The sequence below is a fragment of the Hydra viridissima genome, unplaced genomic scaffold (assembly GCF_058129835.1).
Source record: "Hydra viridissima isolate aposymbiotic clone 2 unplaced genomic scaffold, HvirCarnegie_v1 scaffold_3, whole genome shotgun sequence".
NCBI classification, from domain to species: Eukaryota; Metazoa; Cnidaria; class Hydrozoa; order Anthoathecata; family Hydridae; genus Hydra; species Hydra viridissima.
Window position 1 is genome coordinate 9,030,556 of NW_028324302.1, and position 23,678 is coordinate 9,054,233.

The 23,678-nt window shown below is 28.6% G+C and overlaps 1 protein-coding gene across 7 annotated transcripts; it reads right to left on the reverse strand.

Moving 5' to 3' along the window:
* Positions 1–1,879: 1,879 nt before the first annotated feature.
* Positions 1,880–22,258, reverse strand: LOC145202514 (DNA damage-regulated autophagy modulator protein 1-like). 7 transcript variants are annotated; one of them, XM_090081488.1, is made up of 11 exons: positions 13,153–13,673; positions 12,408–12,532; positions 12,096–12,195; positions 11,758–11,854; positions 9,203–9,353; positions 7,408–7,783; positions 7,075–7,102; positions 6,292–6,365; positions 4,436–4,496; positions 4,232–4,300; positions 3,456–4,138 (listed from the first exon to the last, which is right to left on the reverse strand). In XM_090081488.1, exons 5-11 carry the CDS (start codon positions 9,336–9,338, stop codon positions 4,016–4,018), a joined length of 867 nt encoding a protein of 288 aa, XP_089937614.1. In that variant the 5' UTR covers positions 9,339–9,353; positions 11,758–11,854; positions 12,096–12,195; positions 12,408–12,532; positions 13,153–13,673; the 3' UTR covers positions 3,456–4,015. The 7 variants fall into 7 exon arrangements, with proteins under 7 accessions (XP_089937615.1, XP_089937611.1, XP_089937616.1 ...); XM_090081487.1 differs by having other exon boundaries at positions 12,931–13,673; XM_090081485.1 differs by lacking the exons at positions 3,456–4,138; positions 12,408–12,532; positions 13,153–13,673 and adding exons at positions 2,421–3,053; positions 22,063–22,258.
* Between the last annotated feature and the right edge of the window lie 1,420 nt (positions 22,259–23,678).

The window sequence follows — 23,678 nt, forward strand, 5'->3', positions numbered from 1 at the left end:
ATATTCTGTGGTGTTTTGCGGCTTTGATAAACTTTGTTGGCATAAATGACATCAGTGAAAAAGCAAAACATATCTTCCCTATTCGAAACCACTTATAAATGCCACCTCTGGTGGAAAGTTTGAAAGGAAAAAGAAAACTATTCCGAAGAAGGAAAAAATTATGTGGAATGATCGTCGTGAGAACTTTAGTGCGTAATAAATCGACATTAATAAACCTAAAGCTGCCATTTGATGAAGAGTTACTTTCAACAAAACATATTTTATTATGATGTTTCAGGTGCTTACATTGAAGGAGAATATGGAGAAGTTCAGATTTTAATAATAATTCTTAATAAAGAGTCCAAAGATAAATATGATCATTTCTGCATTTTTTGTGTGCTGCTATTTAAGTTTTAACATATTGATGAAATGTATTTTATCTTTTATATCATTTTTATTTGCTTGATTGTTGAGAAAAGTTTTTCTCTACTTTTTTTTCAAATAATTTTTAAATGTTTTTTAATTTTAAAATGTGTAAATAAATTTTAAGCTTTTATATTTTAAGAATAAAATTATCGATAAAATATTTGAAATCCTTTTGAAAATCGATATCGCTACTTTATTGTAATATTGAGTTGGCAACTATAACTACAACTTACCGCAGAATTTTAAAAAATTTTTAAAGGTTTATTTTTCAATAAAAGTTAACAACTACTTAATCAACCATTCTGCTATTTACAACTTCTTTCCAACTTTCAAGAAGTTTTTCAATTCCTTATTGATAAAAATCCCACCAAACTCTCAAATCTGCATAAGTGTTTTAAACGAAATGCGGACACTATTTTTCGTTGCCTATAATGATTTGTTAAAAGGATTGTTGCTTGTGCCCATGAATTGAGGGGTGACGAACAAGTAAACTAGCAGAGATTGTGGGTCGTTAATATTTGATAAAGCATGCAGAATCCATGCTCTACACTTCCAAACCTTTCCTATTGAGTGAAGATGCTCCTCTATAGCAGTGGGAACATTCCATTTTCTCTACCAATTGTTATTTGACGCGATTTTTTGTGCAAAAGTTTGTTTAATCACTCTTCATCGAACTGGACGATCAAAACGAAAAGTGCGTCTTTTGAGGTTAAAATTTGTATTTTTGAACTGGGCATACTAATCGCGAGCGGTTTTTTCAGCTGTGGCTCCCAATACACAGCACAAATGAGAAGAGGAGTTTTTGAGGCTTTAGAACCTTCGGTTAAAAGCAAATAAAGCAGGTGTTCAAAATGAAGAAGTCCGCAGAGACATTGCATTCATTACAATTTGAACAGGTTCAAATAAGTTTGAATAGGATCAATAAAAAAAATCAATTTGAGTATAACTACTTTAACTAATACGTCACTAAACTGAGTTCAAATTTTTCTTGCTTGTTTTTAAGAAAATTTTATGTAGACCAATTAAATAACTTTATTTCGCGTTACTTTTTACATGGAAAAAGTTCAGCTTTTTTTTTTTTTTTTTTCGGTAGCGTGATTTAGTTTTCTCACATTCAAGACAAAACCTATATTTCTATATTTACTTAAAAATTGCGAAGTTTGTTTAAATGTTTACCTTTTCTGTTATTCCTCTCTGAATTGTTTACATAAACGTATTTTCTAAGTATATTACTTTTTTAGATTCATCATTCAAAACTTTAGCAAATTCTATAATTTTATAATTTTTTACTCTCGATTTTCATTATATTAACTATACTGCTATTACAATACGTGCTCAGAATTAAAGAACTTTAAGGTCTCATTATCTTCTAAAATACTCGGAACTGCGCAAAAACATTTCGACCAAGTTTTTTTGGATACAATAATTTATTTTAAGACCTCTCTGGATGAGTGTGCATGGAATGACGCAATGATATTTCAGCTAACTATTTATTTTATTCTTTCACTTTAAATTTAGAGAAAAAAAAATTTAGTTTAAAAAAGTAATAAAGAACTTTATTTGCTTGCATTTTCTCGGTAAAAACCAGGTGTCGGGTGTTTAAATGGAGGTAATTTACATTGGTTGGTCTGGTTATTTGAGAGTTTTGAGAAATAGCAAAGAATCGAATAAAAATATAAAATAGAAAGGTAACCCACACTGTTTTAACTAGTTGTGGATTACCTTATTATGCATATTGAACAGGCTGCAGTTAAGTGTGTATAAAAATTGGTTCTGAAATGCCATTTTCCGATCGTTGAGAAATATCGACTGAAGAGGAAATTTCCTTAAACTCTTTGTAGAAAGTTAAGAAATAGCAGGTGAAACTTAGCACCATAATCCACTCGGAGAATGTACTTACCAAATGAGCATCATACCCCTAAAACAAAAACAAGTGATATTATTAAAAACTTCGATACAAAAATTTCAGTTTAACGCAACAGTTAAAAAGCTTCTGAAAAAAAGAAACACTTTACCGGATCACTTGAGCTATATTCCATAATTGTATGGTTGGAAGTTCTTTTCGCAAACTTAACACTGGCAAAAGCACCACCCAGGATTGTTAAAATAAAAGCTACTGTTGACACGCACGAAAATCCCAGTCGAAAGTAAAGTTTTAGTTTCGAAGTCAAAGCTCCCATCGTTAAATACGAGAGATACGAGTGAATCCAACAATAAATTATGCCAGCGCTAAAGCACATAAATGCTCCGATTAGATGAACAGAGAGAACATTGCTTTCTTGAAAATTGGAAACCATCATTGCGCCCAAAGCAGTGAGGAAACCGATAAAGAAGGATACGTCATTTAAAACATGAACACGATAACTATCGATAGTATTGTATCTTTCAAAATGCCCATGTCTTATAATAATGATAACAAACGCAAACACTGAAGCTAAATTGAGTAGCATGCCAAATATGCAGCTGGCAGGTGGTTTGCTACCCGTATCACTGATGTAAGGGAAGAGAACATGTAGTTTTTGAAATCCAACAGAGACAGCGTATCCACTAATCATACTAAGCAATAAAGTTGAAACAAAAAGCAAGATGAAATGATGCGACGCACACCAACGAAACAGCAAAATCTCTGTTTTACGATTCATTATTCACTGCAACAAACAATGGTAATAAAACAAAATTTGAAATCTTAAAATTTTATAATTTAAAACTGACAAAAATGAAAAAAAATAGCTTTGACAATTTTAAAATAAAAGCGCACAAAGGATGACCATTTTGATATATATATATATATATATATATATATATATATATATATATATATATATATATATATATACATATATATATACATATATATATACATATATACATATATATATATATATATATATATATATATATATATATATATATATATATATATATATATATATATATATATATATATATATATATATATATATATACATATATATATATATATATATATCAAAATGGTACTTCAAAGAAATTGCAAACAAATATACTCACTAATATAACATAACAAAATCTTTATATCAACATAATTATCGATAAACTAATTTTTACATCGACATAATTATCAATAAACTAATTTTTACATCAACATAATTATTGATAAACTAATTTTTACATCGACATAATTATCGACAAACTTAATTTTATATCAACATAATTATCGATAAACTTATTTTTTTTTTAACAAAAAAGATTAAATTCAAAGGAATTTATTCACTGGGTTTAATTTGGTAAAAAAAAATAATTTAATAACAAATCTTAAATATAGAAAATGGTCATAAAAATTTTATTAATAAAAACCAGGAGAAACTCTGTGGAAAAACTTGAGATTACATCATCTACACAAGATTTTATTAAGACGAACACGCTGCAGAAATCTTTTTCAAAAAGTCTTATATCATTTGGAACCACGTGACTTTTTTCATCGCTCAAATAGAAAGTTTCATGAAATACGGTTTTTTCTTATTTACAAATTTTCAAAAATGCTTATTCTTTTTTTAGCATAGCGAGGCAGAAAAATCCTAACAGGCTGTTTAAGATGCCAAGCTAAATGCTCGACAAATTATTTCTAGAGTTATTGGCGACAGGGTTGGCTCAGCGAGACATTACATTTTGGCAAAGAGTGAGTGTGATAATAATTTAACAACTTTGAAACCGATGGAAATTTTGAATCCTTCAAATCCAAGTAAAATGATCCCTACAGAATTTAAAGAATAACAAAAGACCAAAATATTTTCAATTATTCTCATAATTAACAAAAATTGCTTGTATCCGAAAGAGATATTCTTACTTCCGAGTCATAAATCTTGTAGTGTTTCACTGAACCGCTCTGATCAACACAAACGCTAAGAACGCTTTTCTGTAAATAAAAGAAACGATTTGAGCAAAAAGTCAATTGAAGTCATATTTTTTATTTATGAAATTTTGCCAAAAGCAGCTCTTTAAAAATAAACGAATAATTTTTTTACGATCTACGAAAAAAAGAAAGACTTACATTATCAGCCCTGGCATGTCTTATTAAAAAACAGCCAGCCATTTTTTTCCCCGCCAAAAAACTAAATAAAATATGAGATTCGTTAAAAAGTAAAAAAGGGAATAAAATATAAGGGAGGGGGTGGGGAGAAAACGAACACTTCGTTCAGTTGCTCATTTTTTCAGCCAATCAAAGCTGGCACATGTTTATGAGAAAGTTAAGGGTTGCAGAAAATGGTTTTTAAAATTATTAGCTGAAAAAATGAACAGCTGCATGGGTTTCCCAGTTCTTCCAACCCTCCTCTGATAAGCGCAATGTATCTAACAAAGAGGTTTACAATAGAAATAAACTTAACCAACAGGTTAAAAACTAACTTTTTTTTTAACAAAAAAAAAAACGATTTTCGGAAATTTCCATTTAGCTTTTTTCCACAATATTGAAAGTAAAATAATTAGGTAATGACAGTTTATTTGAAGTTTTGATGTTTTAAGGTCAAATTTTGCATTTCAAAATTATTTTTCTGAAGAAAAAATTTCCAAGTAAGAAAGTTTTAATAAATAAAATGATCAGAGCAAGTCTCAAGAGGCAGCTCAAGTCATTCAGAGACTTTAAAATGGTCATCATTTAGCAAATGATTTAGCGTGTGTCTCATAAGAAATGGTTATTGAACTCTATTTTGTTCTCAGGATGAGAAAACTAGTGCAAAATTATACTAAGATGAGATTTTAGACAAGGTCATTTAGTGAGGCCATATGTAACTCTGGTCATCAGATGTTACAGTTAGAATTAGCATAAAAGGTTGAAAGTCATCTAACACTGACTAAAAATTGTGTTCAGTGTTAGAGGACATGGTCTGTATCAGATGACATCCAAATTTGGAGAGTTTACAGCAATAATTTAAAAAATCAGTAGCCAATTTTCTGATACATGTTGTGCATACTGCTATTGATATATGATCATCACGTTTATGTGACCCATATGATTTGTTTATTTCTTTGAACAAACATTTATTTTCCTTTAATATGAAATATGTGTAAAAACTTCAATATAAAAATTGCTTGCATTGTGCACTGTTTTTTTATTATAATACAAAAAGTTTGTAGCAGTATTCATGGCAGGAGTAGATATCTTATTATCTAATTATTATGGCAGGAGTTGGTGTCATATCTGATTTTTTATTGAATTTTATCTTCAAAGTTTAATACATCATTTATCTTTCTAACAGGCTTTAGATTTCAAAAGAAAGTTCTCTCCCTAACAATTTTTCTCTTAATAGTTCCTTTTAAATAGTTTGATTCTGGTGTAGATGATGTAATGCATAATGTAGACAAAAATCTTCTTTAAAATTCTTCACAATTATCTGCAATTGTCTTCTTTTCTAAAACAAAACCAGTGTAAGTGCATTTGGATTTGCTCAAAAAGTGTTTCTGATTTCTGTATTTTAGATTTTAAAATAATTTTAAAATATACAATAGTTGTTTTTTTTGAACTTCCTCTTGGTTTCTTTTGATAACCAAAACTTTCCTCTCATTTAACACTTTATACAATTTTCTGAATTTTCATTTTACCATGAAATTAAGGTTGGTAAACAACTTCCTATTATTTTAAAGCAAAATACTGAAGCATGGGGTAAATATGCTTTGGAATTTTGTTTAATTGGCTTTTATAGAACAACCTTGAAACAGGTTGTTTCTCCAAGCTTACATTATGACTAATTTTCTTGCATGGTTTAAAAATAGCTAATACATTTTATTGATACATTAAATGTTACTCATATATTTTTTTCATATATGCAATAAATCCAAAAAGAAAATGTACAAGAAATAACATTTAATTTTAGAAAAATTCTTCTTTTTTTAAAAAATAAAACATGATACCCTGTAGAGGTCAACCTGTCCATGTCTTTGTAAAAAAAATTGTTCAGATCATTCACACCATTCAGATCATTTAACTAAAAAATTTTTATATATGTATGTATATGTGTATATATATGTATGTATATGCATACATACATACATACATACATACATACATACATAAATACATACATACATACATACATACATACATACATACATACATACATACATACATACATACATACATACATACATACATACATACATACATACATACATACATACATACATACATACATACATACATACATACATACATACATACATACATACATACATACATACATACATACATACATACATACATACATACATACATACATACATACATACATACATACATACATACATACATACATACATACATGCATACATACATACAAAATAAAGTAATAATAGTCATTTTCTCAACAACAGGTTTTCTTACTATTTCACAAACTCCCAAAATAATTTAACAAAAAGATTTAATATCTGAAATAAATTTTTAAAAATGCTTTTTCAAGTATCCAGTATTTAATCTATTTTTAACTTCATGGCTCTTTTATTCTGATCAATGATCAAGTTTGATTCTATTTTTTTGAGCCATTTAAACAGATTATGTAAGATAACTTATTATAATAGAATATAGGTAAATTTTATCATGGGCTAGATTACAAGAAAACTCAACAACTAACATTTATCAGCTTTATAACTTAAAAGCTGGTTTTTGAAATAATCATTTTAATGTTAAAACAAACTTACATTTTGATAATGATTGTCACTTGATGTACTAAAAATATATATAAACATTTCAGTTATCATAAGAAAAAAACCCGGATTGATTGCAGAAAAGAAACAAATTAATTGCAGGAAAGCTTCAAAACTACAGTGCTAGTAAAGTAATACTTATTATTTTATGGTAAAATAGTGAAAACAGTTGATATAAATCATCAAAGTTTTTGATCAACCACTGAATTTTAAGTAAAACTAAAAAATTTAATGATAAAGCAATAAAAATTTATCTTTTTGCTGTAAAATAACACTAAAAGTAATTTAGTTTATTATAACTTATAGAAAATTTTAACTTAAAATAACCTTTTAGGAATACTGTAAATGTTTTCCTTTTGTATTTTATTATATTTCTGAGAACTTTCAAATGAATTTACAGTAAGTTTGTTACTACTTGAGGGATTATCAACTAAACATTTTGAGTTCTTCAATGGCACAATTGTCTTCTTTAAGTCTTCCAGATTGAGTTCATATTTATTTTTATACAAGGAAATATTTTCATATATTCTATGACCAAGATCATCAATGGACTCTTGAGAACTTCTAATATTTTTAGAGTCTCTTATAACTTGTTCAACGTTCATTGGCTCATATATGTTGGGATCATCACCATCTCGGAGCTGTAAGTAATCATACCTTACTTCCTCATAAATCTTAACAGCATCATAATTGTTATTCAAACCTAGATACAACAAATAAAATACTATTACATAGATAAAAAAAGATATATATTTAAAAGAATATTAACAACTAAGAGTATATATAAATAAAAAAAAACATTTACAATTAGGGTATTAATAACTAAAAAAATAGTAGCCTGAGAAGGCATGATCCCACTTTATATTGCAACTCATATGATAGAAATAAAGTGGCTTCTTAAAGTACTTTTAATTGGATACATTTTTTATAAGAAGCTGATCCATAAGCCACAAGGTAAAGTTATAAAAAAGTAATACTTCAAAAATTTGCAAAAAAGTTCCTGTCATCCCCATGAGAACACTTGATTATAGGTATGGGAAGACTTAATCAAGGGAATCAAGCCACCTCATAAAGTTTTCAGTTTTATTGAGAAAAACTCACAAAAATTTTATTTAAGCACAAAAAGCTTTTAGTTTCATCATCAAATTAAATTTTTTTAATAAGGATTTCGCTGCTTACTCTACCACTGACCATAATATGAATAATATTTCAAGTAAGTAAAACTGATATAATTAATCAAGTTTTACTAACTTGATCCATAGGACTTACCAAGAAATAGGATTAGATTTGTTAAAAAAATGGAATTTTTTTTTTTCAGAAAATGATTTGAACAGTAAATTTCCAGTAAATTGCTTTTTTTTTTTTTTTTTTTATCAGTAAACCATAAACAAAAGTAAAGTTTAATAGTTTATTTAGATCATTCACTTAATGGTATTTTACTCTCTGCTAGAAATGACTGTGTGGCGTGTGTACAGTGGTTATTCCAAATTCCTTCTTCCCCAAAATAGAATTACCTCATAAAGCCAAACCAAATTTTTGAAAAAGAAAAATATATATTGTGTTAATTAAGACTGAAGGCTTTTGGTGAGGATAATGCTATTTCAAGAACTTTTCATAAAACTGTAAAAAAAAGTCAAAAATATTGTTGCTTTTTGCCTCCTGATTAGTTGTTAGAATTCCTTACTTGCAGGTGCATATTCTATAAAATGCTGAAAAAAGAGTTAGAGTAAAGCCATTTGAACATTTGCCTGGATGTTCTAGGTACCTCCTCAAAGTTAATTTTTTCTACTCAGCAAACATTTGTGTTTTTTTCTAAATTTAGTACACACAATTCTATTGCCCACATCGCACTACTAACAAAAGTTTTAACCATCTGGCTGTGCCTTTGATTGACTATTTCCTATTTTATTTTGCATGTAAACATAAAGCATCAATAAACAAAAATGCTTTTGACAGACATAAACTGCTTGCATATATTTTTCAGAGAACTAGTACTGCTGTACAAAAAAAAAAAACTCAAGTAGATTTACATTAAATTGTTAAGCGTAACAAAGATATACCAATTACTCTAGCGTATAAAATAAAACTATATTTACTAACAAAACAAATAAAATACTATTACCATCAGTTCGATTTGGTGAGGGAACATACTGATTATGAGAATGCTCCTGTGAAAGTATAGTCTTTTGTGATATGAATGACTTATCTTTATTGAGACAAGATTTGTTTGTATTAATACTTGAACCTGCTTCAAGCATTTGTTGATGCCATATCTTAAAGACAATTAAGTTAAATACTATCACAAATTTTTGTTAAATTGAACTATACAGACTACAATTAAAAACAATTTTTTTTAAAAGAATAAGATGACTTTAACATTACATTTACTTACAAACAAAAGAATTATTTTTCAAAAAGTTATATTTTTTTTGCATGTTGCAGACTTTCATTGTTAAAAATGTCTGTTCACATTTACTTGACTCTTGAAAATTTTAACAGTAAAATTCCTTTCTTTAAATATGGAAAATTGTAACCATATTTTGTTTCTTGAGTTTCTTAATAAGCTTTCAGTTTAAATTAGGATCTGATAATTCACATTTTAAAAAGTAAATGATTCTGGCAGTGTAACATGCCTGATGTAGGACTCCAAGTGCTATGCAATAAACAATATGACATGAGTTCCATCAAAAAATATAATACTAGCTAAAGGAATTCCTTGCAACCACCTCATGATGGATGAATTTCAAGATAAGTACAAAATTTATTACATAATTCTTATAACTAGCTCTACCTTCTACTAGTGTTGTGACTAAAACTAAAAATTGTAACTAACTTAACTAAAAAAACCATAACTAAATTTAGCCGACTAACTTTTTAGTCTTACTAAATTTAGGCGAATAACATTTCAGTCAAACTAAATTTAGTCTAACATTATTTTACTGACTTTTTAGTCTAAAATTAGTCGATTAACTTTTTAGTCTAACTAATTTAATTGACTAAATTTTTAATTGACTAAATAAAACTTATCTAACTAGTCCCCCATTATCATTAAGTACTTTTGCATTTCAATGAAAAGCTGTTCAGATCTGGATTTTTTCAATTTCTAATTAAAGTGAATAGTAAATTAAAACACATGTGAAATCAATTTATATAAAAATGGTGCCGTGTTCTTGAAAGGTGTGTTATTTGCAGAAGTATTTTTGGATTTCCTTTATGTAATACCTGCAATGATTTTTTGAGGTAATAATACGTAACTTATTTCGTTCTACACTTATAAAAATGCAGATATTTACAGTGACAACAATAAGATTGAAACAGTTAGGCAATTAATGTTTTTTATTACTTCTATATTGTATAATTAAATATATATCTTGTTCAACTCTCTTTTTGGTATAAAATATTAGTTAGTTTTGACAGAGTTGTTCTGCTAACAAACCAATTTTAATTTAATTAAATAAAAGAAAATTTGGGGCAACACTAGGTAAAAACAAGACATTTTTATTACCTAATTGTCACAAATTATATTACGTATTTTAAATTTCTTAAAAACAATAAATTTTAATGAATGCCTTTAAATTGATTTATTTACCATAATTCATGTTTTTTTTTTAATATAATTTCATGGTATAGATTATTCAGTTTTTTTTAGCACTAAATCTTGTTTTAGTCAACTAATTTTAGTTAGACTAAAAAGTTAGTCAAGTAATTTTAGTTAAACTAAAAAGTTAGCAGACTAATTTTAGTTAGACTAAAAAGGTAGTTGACTAAATTTAGTAAGACTAAAAATTTAGTTGACTAATTTTAGTTACGCTAAAAAGTTAGTTGACTAAATTTAGTTAGACTAAAACTAACCTTAACTTCCACCCCTACCTTCTACTGATGTATGGAAGTTAATGTGTGGAATCTGATTCCAATCGTTCTGAAAAAGTATGTGGACCCATATTAGTTGACTCAGATTAGAGGCACAAGATCTAATTGTGTCTTTAACATCTTAATATGTTTGATTGAGATGACAGCCTCCATTGCAATTGAAATGAAACATTACCTTGTTACAACACAATTATTAACACCTTCAGTTATAACTTTATTAACACCTTCAGTTATAACTTTATTAACAACCTTTGATTTATTTCTAACTTTATGGTAACTTTTAATAACTTTATGTAAAATTTGTTTAACAACTTTTCTCAACTAACTCATTTGATAAAACTTTTTCAAAAATCTTATGACTTATGTCAACAACTTGTTAAACTGCAGCTTGTTCAAAAACTATAAAAAATCTTTATAATTTGTTAAAATGGGACTTGTTTAAAAGATAGTTTAACTTTCTTAACAACTTACAAACATGGAGTTTTACATATTCAAAGTTGAGAGAAAATGGAATTATCATTAAAAGAATTGAATTTTCAGTATAAAGATAATTTAGATTTGTATATTTATATAGTGTAATCAAAAGTGTAATTTAAAAATCATTAAATTTTAGAAACAATTATAACTTTTTCTCAAATATGTTCAAATATATTTTCTCAAATACTATAAAAAAAACTTTTTCATTCTAATAAGTTAGAATGGTCCAAAGTACTGAAGTACTTAATATTCTTGTTTTTTTTCTACATAACAACTTACATCTCTTTCTTAAAAAAGCTACTTACATCTCTTTCTTAAAAAATTACTTACATCTCTTTCTTGAGGTGTTGTAGCTATAAACTTAAGTTTCTTGCAATCTTTTGTAAAAACATCTATAGTTAAGCTGACTTCATCTTTTATTGAAATTCTGTCAAAACAGAAATGATACAATTATTATATAGTTGGATAAAGTTTTTTTCTATTGTATGCATAAGTAATATATAGTATAAGGTTTTTTTCTATTGTATGCATAAGTAACACAAACACGCACTCACGCACACATGCACACACATATGCATGGTTGTTTAATTGTTAACATGATATCATACAAAATATATACATATAAAACTAAGTGTAGTGAAAAACATTCATTCTTAATCTGTACTCACTTTGATTGGTTAAGAAGAAAGCAACACAGAGCCTTTTTGCTTTGGGGATTTTCGTAACAGAAAAAGTAACCATTATTGATAATGCAGTGATAAGCTTTAACTAAAAATTAAATTTTTATAAAATAGATGTTAAACCCATTTTAAAGGCTAAATTATCATGTTGCAGCCTTTTAAATTTGGAAAACTTTACAAATAGACAGTATTTAGAATTGGCCTTGCTTCAATATGATTAATTTGACACACAAATCATAATCTGAATTGATATCTATAATAACTTTTTTTTATAGCATGACAGACTCTGAACAAACCAACCTTAAGCATAAAAAAGCTACAACTGTATATGTATGATGCATCTCTATCCCTTGAAGGTGTGTTTTAGTCTGATTTCTTTAAGCAGCTCTTATCTTCATTCAAACTACCTTTATACCATAAATTGTCTAAACCATATTTGAAGAATTCTTTCACTGAAATTAAGGCTTGATGGAAAAAGTTAACAGGTGCAAAATTATTAAGACAATTAAAGATGGCTAGCAACTTGCACAATCAAAGTATAATTTATGTCAGATTGACTGTGCAAAACAAACATATAGTAGAATAAATTTCTGGGTTGTGTAAGTATAATACAAGAAGTTAAAGAATACAAGGTATAGTAATGATAAAAGATGGTACCCAAAACATGATTATTACTCATAATATTGTGAAAAAAAAAAAAAAAAAAAGATTTGAGGTATACCATTTTATTTATTGGCAAAGGATGCATAGAGATTTGTGACAGCAGTAGATTACATAAGTTATTAATATAACATAGTCAAAATTTTTAAATAAAAGCTATTACCAAACTCAGCATTGAGACTTTTAGAGAAGGATAAAAGTGCAAGCAATATTTTACTCATGCCATCACTTGCAAAATTGTGTTGTTGAAAAGGCGGTACAAGATAATATTAGGAACTATCAAATTTTCTGGGGAAAAAACTGAAAACTTTATTAAACTTTTAAAACTCATTTCAACTTCTATAGCAATTTTTGTCAATGAAACAAACTATCTTATCACAATTACCTCAAACCACATTGACAGTAAGTGAAAAGTTAATGTTACTTAAAGTTCTAGATTATTGATATAACTTTATGTTTGATTCAAGATATAATCTAGTGTAATGTTGACAACCTTTGAGAAGTTGAGCTCATAAAAGTAGTAAATTTGATCATTTTCCTGAAAGAATATCTAGTCGATAAATTGTTGAAAACGCAAACTATAACTAGAGCAAGATTAAAAGTAAACATATTTTCAGTGTTATTTTTTATGATTATGTAGTGCCATATCTTTCATCTCTGATCACAGCCATCAACGTATTTATCAATTAACAGTTTAAAAAGCAAATCTTATAAAGATAGTCAATTCATATACATCAGTAACATGGTAAGGTGGACATTGTCTGTGTTATTATACATTTTTGACCCTTAAGGGAATAAAATAAACAATTTCGGGAAGTTTGCAAATAAAAAAATCCAGTGAAGTAAAAATCCCGTATAGTAAAAAATCCGTTAAAAATCAGTGAAAAGTCCCAAAAACCACAGTCATAAAATACATTGTCTGGCCAGTTGAAGAGCGCTTTTGTTTATCTTATTGTTAGAGTTTTTTTGAACCCAATCTACTAGCTAGTGCGCACTGTTTGTAAACAAAGACGCGATATATGTGGAATACTGATAATCGCATTTTGTGGAATCAGATAACTGAATTATTTTATAAAGATCTAAACTAAGGCCTTCACACTTGCCCAAATCTCTCCTTAGAAAACATTAGGTTACCAATTATAGGAACTAATAGTCTTGATAATAATCCAGAACCAAAGACCTTTACAAAAGAGAAATTATCACGCCGAAATTGTAACAAAAAATGAACTCATCAAAAGAAGGAAATCAAAAACGGCTATCCTTATAAAGGCATTGTTAGTATAAAATAATTGTGTGTGTGTCTCTCTCTCACTCTCTCTCTCTCTCTCTCTCTCTCTCTCTCTCTCTCTCTCTCTATATATATATATATATATATATATATATATATATATATATATATATATATATATATATATATATATATATATATATATATATATATATATATATATATATATATATATGCACATTTGTCCATAGTATTTGCAAAAAGGGTTCCCAAGTCTTGAATACTATTTTTTATTAAGAAAAATAATAGTGAGATGAAATGATTTTTTGACTTAATTTTTTGTTACCACCATGTCTTACACTGTGCATGTGACGGTTAGAGTAATTTACTTGTGGAAACTAAAGGTAAGTGGTAATTGGGGCACCAAAAGGTTCATTATTAACCTTTAAAATTCTCTAGGAGACTGAAAAGTGATCTCTTAAGTTGAAGTTGTGTTACAAAGAAAGAAGAGGCTAAAATAAAATTCTTAACATTATTTATTTCAAAATTATTTTAATAAACTTATTTTAATAAAATAATAAAAATAAATAACTATTTAACTACTTTTAACTATATAGCATTTGATACTTAAAATAAGAACTTACTTAACTTCATTTGGTTTTCACTTTATTAATCATTGCATCTCTCCATCATGCTGCAATATAGTTCCTATGCAAGAATATGTTTTTAATGACATTTATGGCTATGAAAATAACCTTTTCTAATGTCTGTTTTTTTATCTAAAGTATTCAGTGGAGTTCAAAGATCCTTTCTTGATTTCTTTTCTTAACGAATTTGTTCTTTTGTTCTTAGACTTGATTTTATGCAAGTTTACAAGGTCCTTTGAATAAGAAAATGAGCATACACAAATATAAAGAGTTGAAAGATGGTCTAGAAGATTGAGAGACAATTCTTCAGATATTTTGGTAGAAGAAACCAGGGCAGTGGAGTCGGTAAGCTGCTGTTCTGACTCCGACTCCGACTCCTTGATTTTATCATGGACCGACTCCGACTCCGACTCCGACTCCCGACTCCCGACTCCCGACTCCCGACTCCCGACTCCCGACTCCCGACTCCGACTCCGACTCCGACTCCTTCATAAGTAACCACTTTGTAACAACAAATAGTTTTTTGTTTTACTACAGTTATTTGTTTGTAACAACAAATAACTGTAGTAAAATGTTAACATTGGCTATTTCATCACTATGATACAAATAATCCAACCACTTAGTGCTTTAAACAATATTTATAAGAAAACAATATCTGAACAAACAACTTTTCTGAACTCTTGTTATGCAATAAACTCTTATGCGGTCGCTAATAACATGAATTTGTCAAAATCATGTTTGAAATATTGTCAGTTGGACAGAAAGAACTTGTTCTTCTTTAAGTTCATATTCTTTAAGAATCTTTTCTACTAAGACCTGGAGAAATTCGCTGGTGTGATTAGTTTTGGAGTCTTTTACTGCCAATGTCTTGGTAACTGCTTCATTTTTTTCAAAAAAGAATTAAAAATTGATTGCAAAATAGTTCACTCTGTTAAGAAACACAAAGCGTCCCTTGAGACATTCATTAAGTTCTTCTTTTTGTTTAACAGCTTCTTCAATCACTAATTTTCTAATACTCTCTCTCTCTCCAGAGAAACAAAGTTAATTGAATACTTACAGTCTTTCTGTTTGTGGAGCAACTCTTTGGTGCTTGGTGGTGGCACGCCTAGTTTTCTACTAATATGTAGCACAGTGCCAGACAATTTAAGTCGGGAGTTAGGGGATCATGAAGTTATATAGTTTAAGGGAAGGTAGAGGAGAGCGCAAAGGAGGTGATATATCATTCTCAGTGATAAGCAGCAAAATACCCTATTGCTTATCACTGTTTTAAAGGCCTAAAAGTAACATGTCAAACTCCTTGTCCTCCTGTTGTTGCAAACTACAATTCCCATTTTGTCTGGATATCCTACAGCTTTCAGAGCATCCTGGGACTTGTAGTTTTGTAATATCTATAAAATTTTTATGAAAATTATGAAACTTTGAAAGATTTTTTTTAAACCGGAGTCGGAGTCGGTACAATTTTTCCGACTCCGACTCCGACTCCAGCCAAAATGAGCTCCGACTCCACGACTCCGACTCCACAGCCCTGGAAGAAACATTGCAAATTTTTGAGAAGTGAGATAAAACCCCAACATCTTGAAGCAACTCTGCAGTCAACATTTTTACTTAAAATTTTTGTTGATTTTCTAAATGCTATTCCTGCTATTTTAAATAGTGACAAAGCATCAGATGATATAAATCAAAGACCACCTCGATTTTTTAAAAAAGTAAATTTTTTATTAGTATCATGATTATACTTGTCAAAATAATTAGAATTATTTTCTACATTTTTTCCAGCCAACAAAACTAAGAGTGTTTCTTGTCAAATCTGGTTAGTCAACTTTTTGAATAACGTATCCTTCAATAAAAAGTACTGAATACATACCCACCCAAATATTCAATTAAATTTTTTTCTTTATCTGTAAACTTAATTTCAACATCAATGACTAAAACTGAGGTGGGATTTTTAGACTTAGTCAAGTGAGCCAAAATGTGATTTGCAAGGTCATATCCTACAAGAGTTGAGGTTTTATCTGTGAGATTTTTCATAAAACCTTTCTGACCAGCAACTTTGTAAAATTGTGGATAAAAAACTTCTGCATCACCCTTAAAATTTTCAATAACTTCCTTTATTAGATCGAATGAATGCTTTGCATCATCTTCTGAGAAACTGTACCTTGAAAGCTCATCTCTGATATATGGAGGGTAGCAAAGATCGTTTTGCACAAATTTAATGCTTTTTTTAATGAAAGTTGTGAACTCTTCTACAGTACATGCACGCTTAATATCAGTTGCTGCATTTCTTTGCAGTGTTGAAGAGTCAATCTTAGAGTGATGTGTTATTATGTGGTGTTTGAGTCCTTTCTCTGATTTGCATTTTTTCACACTGCTGGCAGTTAAAGTTGTTTGAAACGCTTCCATTCTCAATTTCTGTAAGAAAAGCATCGACATCATTAAGAAACTTTTTTCAGAAAAAATGTCTGATTCTAGATCTAACATAAGAGAATCAATGGACTGTTCCTCTCCTGAGTTTGCTATTTTTTAGATTTTTTTGCACTAGTTAGTAGACTGGGCACGATAATTTAACAATTTTTAGCATAAATTTAAAATTTTAACTTCTATTGTTTTCAAACAATAGAATCTTACGAAAACGGCTTAAATGGCCAGACTATTTGTTATTATGACTAATTCCTGAATTATTCAATTACAGAAAAGTATAAATGACTTTAATTAAGTAAATATTATATTTATACAGTTAAAGGAAAAATTTTACTTGGATGAAATTCTTCAAATATGTAAATGTTACAATTATACTTATCAAATATATGAGTAATTTTACATTTTTAGAGAATAAACTGGGGGGAGTTTACATTTTTATGGGTAATTTTACATCTAAAATAAAGTAAATGAAAGCTCGCGAATTTAACTTGCCATTAAAACTGTTTTAATATTTTGAGGAAAGGCTGAGATTTAGCAGAGAAGCTGTGTTTTGAAAAACCCTTTAAAAAAATATAAAATCAGTCAAATAAAAGTATAAAAAATAAATTATTAAATGCTGGGAAGTACCGTTAAGAATCACTATTAACAAGCAAATTATTAGGGCCGTTGAAAGGCCTTATACATGGGTTGGACAATATAATAAGAACAGCTGAAAATTTTCAAATAATTAACTTTATAAGGGCGTTGATCCGCCATTGTAAGGTGGGAAATTATGGGGGCAAGTATCAGAAAAGTCATGAATTTTAAGTTTGATTTTGAAATTTTCATTTAATTTAAGAACACTTTAAAACAGAAAAATCTAAAATATAAAGTTTCTTGGACATACCGTTATAAAGATATGAAGTGTTAATGTCAAAGCTTTTGATCAAATTCGTATGTCGAGGTTTACAAAATGTAAGGTAGCATTTTAATATACAGCGTAATTATTTTTCCAAACATTATATATAAAATATCTTATAAAAATATCTTGTAAAAATTGAACAGTATTTATAATACCATTGATATGGTATTATAAAATTCAATATGGTGGAAAAAGAGGTTTACAAAATATCAGTTTTTAAGGTAGCGTATACAGTGTAATTATTTTTCCAAACAATATATATATATATATATATATATATATATATATATATATATATATATATATATATATATATATATATATATATATATATATATATATATAATGCATGCGGATGAGATTTTTTGCATGCGGATAAGATTCTTTGAATGTTTTCAAACAATTCATATCGTCTGCTACTTAAAATATGGAAGGCTCAAAAACATTTACAAAAGCAGTGCAATGAAAGGAAGAATTTGATTTAGGATAGAATGAGACAGAAGTTCGGAGTAATAGTGGACGAACCGAGAGCAGGTGGTGTAGATACTATAACAACCAATAATGTTTGCCGAACTGCTTTTTCCGACCCAAAAAAATTTAGAGAAGTGTTAGAAATTTCTGAAGAGTTGATTGTTAGATTTAAAAATATATTGATCATTAAAATATATTAGTCAACTGTCAGCAATTAATTGAACCGGCTAAACTCAATGAGTACTGTAAAGACATTTACAAACCATACTTAGACCACTTCCCTTGGTATAAAATACCAGTGACCGTACTTATAGTACTAGTACACGTAGCTGAAATATTACTCCATTCTCCTATTCCTCTAGATATGTTGGGAGAGGAAGCTTCAGTATCCAGAAACAAGTTACATAGACGGTATAGGGAGTTTAACGTAAGAAAAATAAGCCGAGAAGCAAATTTGAAAGATGTTGACCTTCTCGTTGTGTAGATATTACTTTGGAATATATAACATTCCTGTCCTCTTAAAGATAGAAAGATCAAACAGGTCTAATTGATGGTCTTTATAAGGATAAAAAAGGGAAAAGTTTAAATCAATTTTATAATCATTTATATCTTTAAAAAATAACACTACTTTTTTTTAAAGCTTTAAATGCTGAAAAGTAGAAGTTTTTTGGCGTATGTGTGAATTACAACGAAGTTGATAGTTTTAAGATTTTTGACGGTCAGCTTAAGCAAAATTTAAAAACCAAGTTACCATTACAAATTATTTACCTTAATTTTTGTTTAGCTATGTATTATCATTTTTTAATAACTTTTGCTTAACTTTTAGTACTTTTTTTTTTCGTTTATTTATTTAAATGTACTTGCATTTTGTTTGAATTTAAAAATATAATATTAAAGTAATAAAAAAAAAATTTTTTTTGGCCAATCATCTTTTAAGTTTAAAAAACGCGTTTAAAAGTTAAATTATTCAAAATAGCTCTTAATTCTGGAAAAGTGCACAGCAGTTATTGATCCATGAGTAACTTCAGAATAACTTCAGAATCTTAGCTTACTTTCACGATTTTTTTGAGATAGCAAAGTTCCAGAAAAGTAAACCAAGGCCCAACTAGTTTTGTGCTGATAGATCATGAGATTGAAAGAGTTTTGAGATGTCCATCAACGGAAAAAAACTAATAAACACTAATTTATAAAAATTTGTAATTTTTCGCTGTTTTTTATCAAAGGCTTATTATTCCTAAAAGTAATCTTAAATAAGAAACTTTTAAGTTTTGTGCCTTTAAATTATTCAAAAGACTTTGAGCAAATAAGGCGAGTATAAAACAAAAATCTGTATGTACAGTCAGAACTTGCATACTTTAGACATGGTGTAGGTATTTTGAGCATTTTTTGTGAAAAACTGGTTTGCCGGAAAAGTGTGACATCAAATAGAAAAAAAAATTATCCTGAGTAAGGCTACAGTTAAAAAATATTTGAAAATAACTGAAAAATCTGGTTCTTTAAATTTTGTTAACTAGAGTTGTAAACATATTTAACAAGTTTTAATGGAATTGTGTAAAATGTGTTACGTGCTCTGAGTGGAGCAGTATGTTGTATTCATTGAGTAGAGCAGTTGCAGATATCCAAGTTGTGTATGTGCTGGTTTCATACGTGCTGGTTATATAAAAGTACTGGTGAAATAGTTTTTTCGTCATAACTTTTTTTCTTTTCACTGAAAATGAAAGGAATTTTTAATAATTGCTCTTCTAAAGTGATTACATAATATAAGTGACTCAAAAAAATGAAAATTTGTTACGAAAGGAAGAAATTCAAATTTTATTGAAAACATAATCGTGCAAAAGTTTATAAACAGTTCCAAGTCCCATTAAAGAAATCAAAATTTCACTAAGAAAAATGTTTTGCTGTTAAAGCTAATTTACTGGAAATAATATTTAACTTATATTGAACTAAAAAAATAATGGGAAAGTCTAAGGAACTGTCACTAGAAAAGAAAAAATTAATAATACGAGCTGTAGAGAAGAAGATTCGTTATAAGCAAATTTTTGAGCTTGACGATGTGGCTAAATCAACAATTAGCGTACTAGTTAAGAGATATAGAGACCATAAGACACTCAAAAAAACAAGCATCGTCTAGAAAGGCCAAAGATAATTGCAGAACATCACGACAGAACTTTGGTAAGACAATCAAAAAAAGATCCCCGCAGAAGTGCTGTCGAATTAAATGATATATTGAGCAAGAGTTATGGTGTTAAGTGCAGTGTAGATACTACAAAACGTCGCCTGCGTCAGTATAATTTGTTTGGTCGTCTTCTTGCCAAGAAACCATTAATATTATTAAATAATCGCTTAGCACGAGTGAAATTTGTAAAAGATCATTTGCATTGGACTTCAAAAGAATGGTCAAAAGTCTTATTCAGCGACGAATCAAAGGTTTGCATGTTTGGTAGCGATGGTATCAAGTACGTGAGACGCCCGAAATGTAAAAGATTTGCTCCTAAGTATCAAATACCAACAGTTAAACATGATGGTGGCAATATAATAGTTTGGGGATCTTTAAGTCGTGATTCTATTGGTCCACTTCATTGCATTGAAGGCATAATTGATCAGAATGCATATTTAGGTATAATCAAGAATGTTATGCTGCCACACGGAAAGGACAAAATGTCTCGTGGTTGGATTTTCCAACAAGACCACAATCCAAAGCATTGTGCAAACTCTGTAAAAAATTTTTTAAATTCGAAAAAAATTCCTTCTCAAAGTCCAGATTTAAATCCAATAGAACATGTTTGGGAACATCTTGATTGTCAATTGAAGGGCGAAAAACCAACAAATAAAAATGATTTATTCAAGATGCTTTCGAATTGTTGAGTAAATATCCCCAAAGATGTGCTTATCAATTTAGTTGGCTCTATGCCTCGTCGGTGCCAAGCAGTATTAAAATCTAGAGGCTATCCAACAAAATACTGATGCTCTGTAGTGAAAAAATGTGGAGGAATTAGAAATAATATCTCTTTTTTGAGTTTTTTTCATTTGTTTATAAACTTTTGCACGATTATGTGTTCTATAAAATTTAAATTTCTTCCTTCCGTAACAAATTTTTATTTTTTTGAGTCACTTACATTATATTATCACTTTAGAAGAGCAATTGTTAAAAATTCCATTCATTTTCAGTAAAAAGAAAAAAAGTTATGACGAAAAAACTAGAAAATTTTAGCCGTTTATAAACTTTTGCACGCTACTGTACATGCTGTTAAATTTTATATCAGCATTTAGTGAAAATTCAATTTTATATTAGAATAAATTCCATTCGGAATTTTTTTTCTTTAAATATTAGAAAGTCAAAATTTTGATTAAAATATTGACATTTGATTATTTTTAGTCTGATGTCATTTATATTATATTAATTTCGTAATTAAAAAAAAGAACGAATGTAAATTGGTCATCCGAAAATTTAATTATTAATTAAAAATTTTTCGTGAAATTTTAGATTTCCTAAGTGAATGAATGTCAATTTAAATATCTTTTGAAAATCGTTTTTTTTGAATATCCTTTGAATATCTAACTTTCGTTTTCTAACCTTTCTAACTTTCAAATAGTAATACTTCATAAGGTATATTTAATGATGAAACTTACATTTTCCTGAACCTTTTTTTTTCCATAGCGTACCGCTATGGCTGGTGTTGGCCGCTATTAATACTTCAGTAGGTGTTGCTTTAGACATTACGTTTACTTCATCAGTTTTGAAGCCAGCTTCGTCAACGAACTTGGTTTGAACTCTAAATTTTTAACGCCAAATATTGTGTAACATCTTGATATTTTTATTTGCTTTAATGTGATGGCTTCATGGATCTGTGTTATTTAAAAAAACAACTTTTGTTTTCTTATCGCTTAATTATAAAGAGGTTTAGACATTGACGAAGAAATTTTTATGGAATTTTAAAGCGTAGTTATGTATTAAAGCCTGATGTTAGTATGATTTCTTTTTACATATCACGATAACAGATTTGTGCTTTTTTAAGAAAACAAAGATCTCATGGTTTGTTAAAAACTTGGAAAAAAGGAAAGTATCGGAGCATCAAAGAAGCTTTGCGAGCTTGTCTGTGTAAATGGATGCACCTAAAATGCCAAACATTTGCTTTAGTATTTAAAAGGGATATCTTTAAGTAAGCATTAAAAACAGTATCAGCGGTCTAAAGGTCAGTTTATTTTAGCATAATGTCTTGATAAAATCAAAGCTTTTTCATCACAACTGCTAAAAAAAGATTAGTCTTATATGAAACTGAATTAAAGAGTCAAATCGAGACAATTACCTCCAACTTCATTCTTTTCTTGATTCATTTTCATTTTTATCTGAAAATAAAGTATCTATTGGAATTGGTGTTTGATGTTGTGTGAATCCAGTGTTTCTTGATGCAATTACTAAATTTTTTGTCAAACCAAAGATTGGTAGTTTTAGAGTTTAATGTTAACTTTATATTAGTTGTTAAATTTTTTCAAGATCATTCATAAACAATCAATGTTTATTTATCTTTTGAGCAATTTCAGGTAACAACAGTAATTGACATTTGTCTCGGGAGTTACGCATGGAGTTGGTTGTGCCCAGTGGGAAGAAGAATATTTTACCCAAGGGAGTTTGAAGAACCTCTTAATCGGAGGGAGTTCTTGCGAAATTTGTTATGTTTTCACCAAAAAAGAACAGTTTCGAGGAATATTCCATCACGTTTATATAAACTTATAATGATTTAGTTTGAGTGGCTTTCTTATTGTAAAGACATTAATAACAGTTTTAAAATAAATTATTTTACCTGGCTGATAAAAGTGACGAAGTTTGTTCGTATACCATACCATGTCTTTTGATAAAGTTTTGAAATTCCTTTCGCAGCCACCAAACCTAAAGTACATAGTTAAAAATATACGAATTGCACTGGTGTAGTGAGGCTGAAGCCGATGGAACCGTGGCCGCAAAGCCTCCGCTAAAACTCTAAGTTTGGAGACTCATTCAAATTATTTTGATTTTAAGTAAGTAATATACATTGACATTTTTGAATTATGAAATCTGCTTATAATTTGCTATAAAATAAAATACCTATCCACACGCATTGACGATAATATGCATTTAATAAAATATTTCTTTTTGAAATATTTATAGCAACAACAATACCTTCCGAGTTTGTAAAATGGCGGACGACGATGTAGCAAGAAATCATGTACATATATCCGTTTTTTAATTCAAAGATTTAATATAAATT

What these genes read in the sequence shown, in the direction of transcription:
- LOC145202514 (XM_090081484.1), bottom strand. Translation starts at nt 22,150, where the DNA reads ATGTCTAAAGCAACACCTACTGAAGTATTAATAGCGGCCAACACCAGC. An exon ending in CTCACCAAATCGAACTGATG is followed by an intron (nt 7,784 to 9,202) that starts GTAATAGTATTT and finishes TGTTGTATCTAG; the next exon opens with GTTTGAATAACAATTATGAT. An exon ending in GACATGCCAGGGCTGATAAT is followed by an intron (nt 4,301 to 4,435) that starts GTAAGTCTTTCT and finishes TTTTATTTACAG; the next exon opens with AAAAGCGTTCTTAGCGTTTG.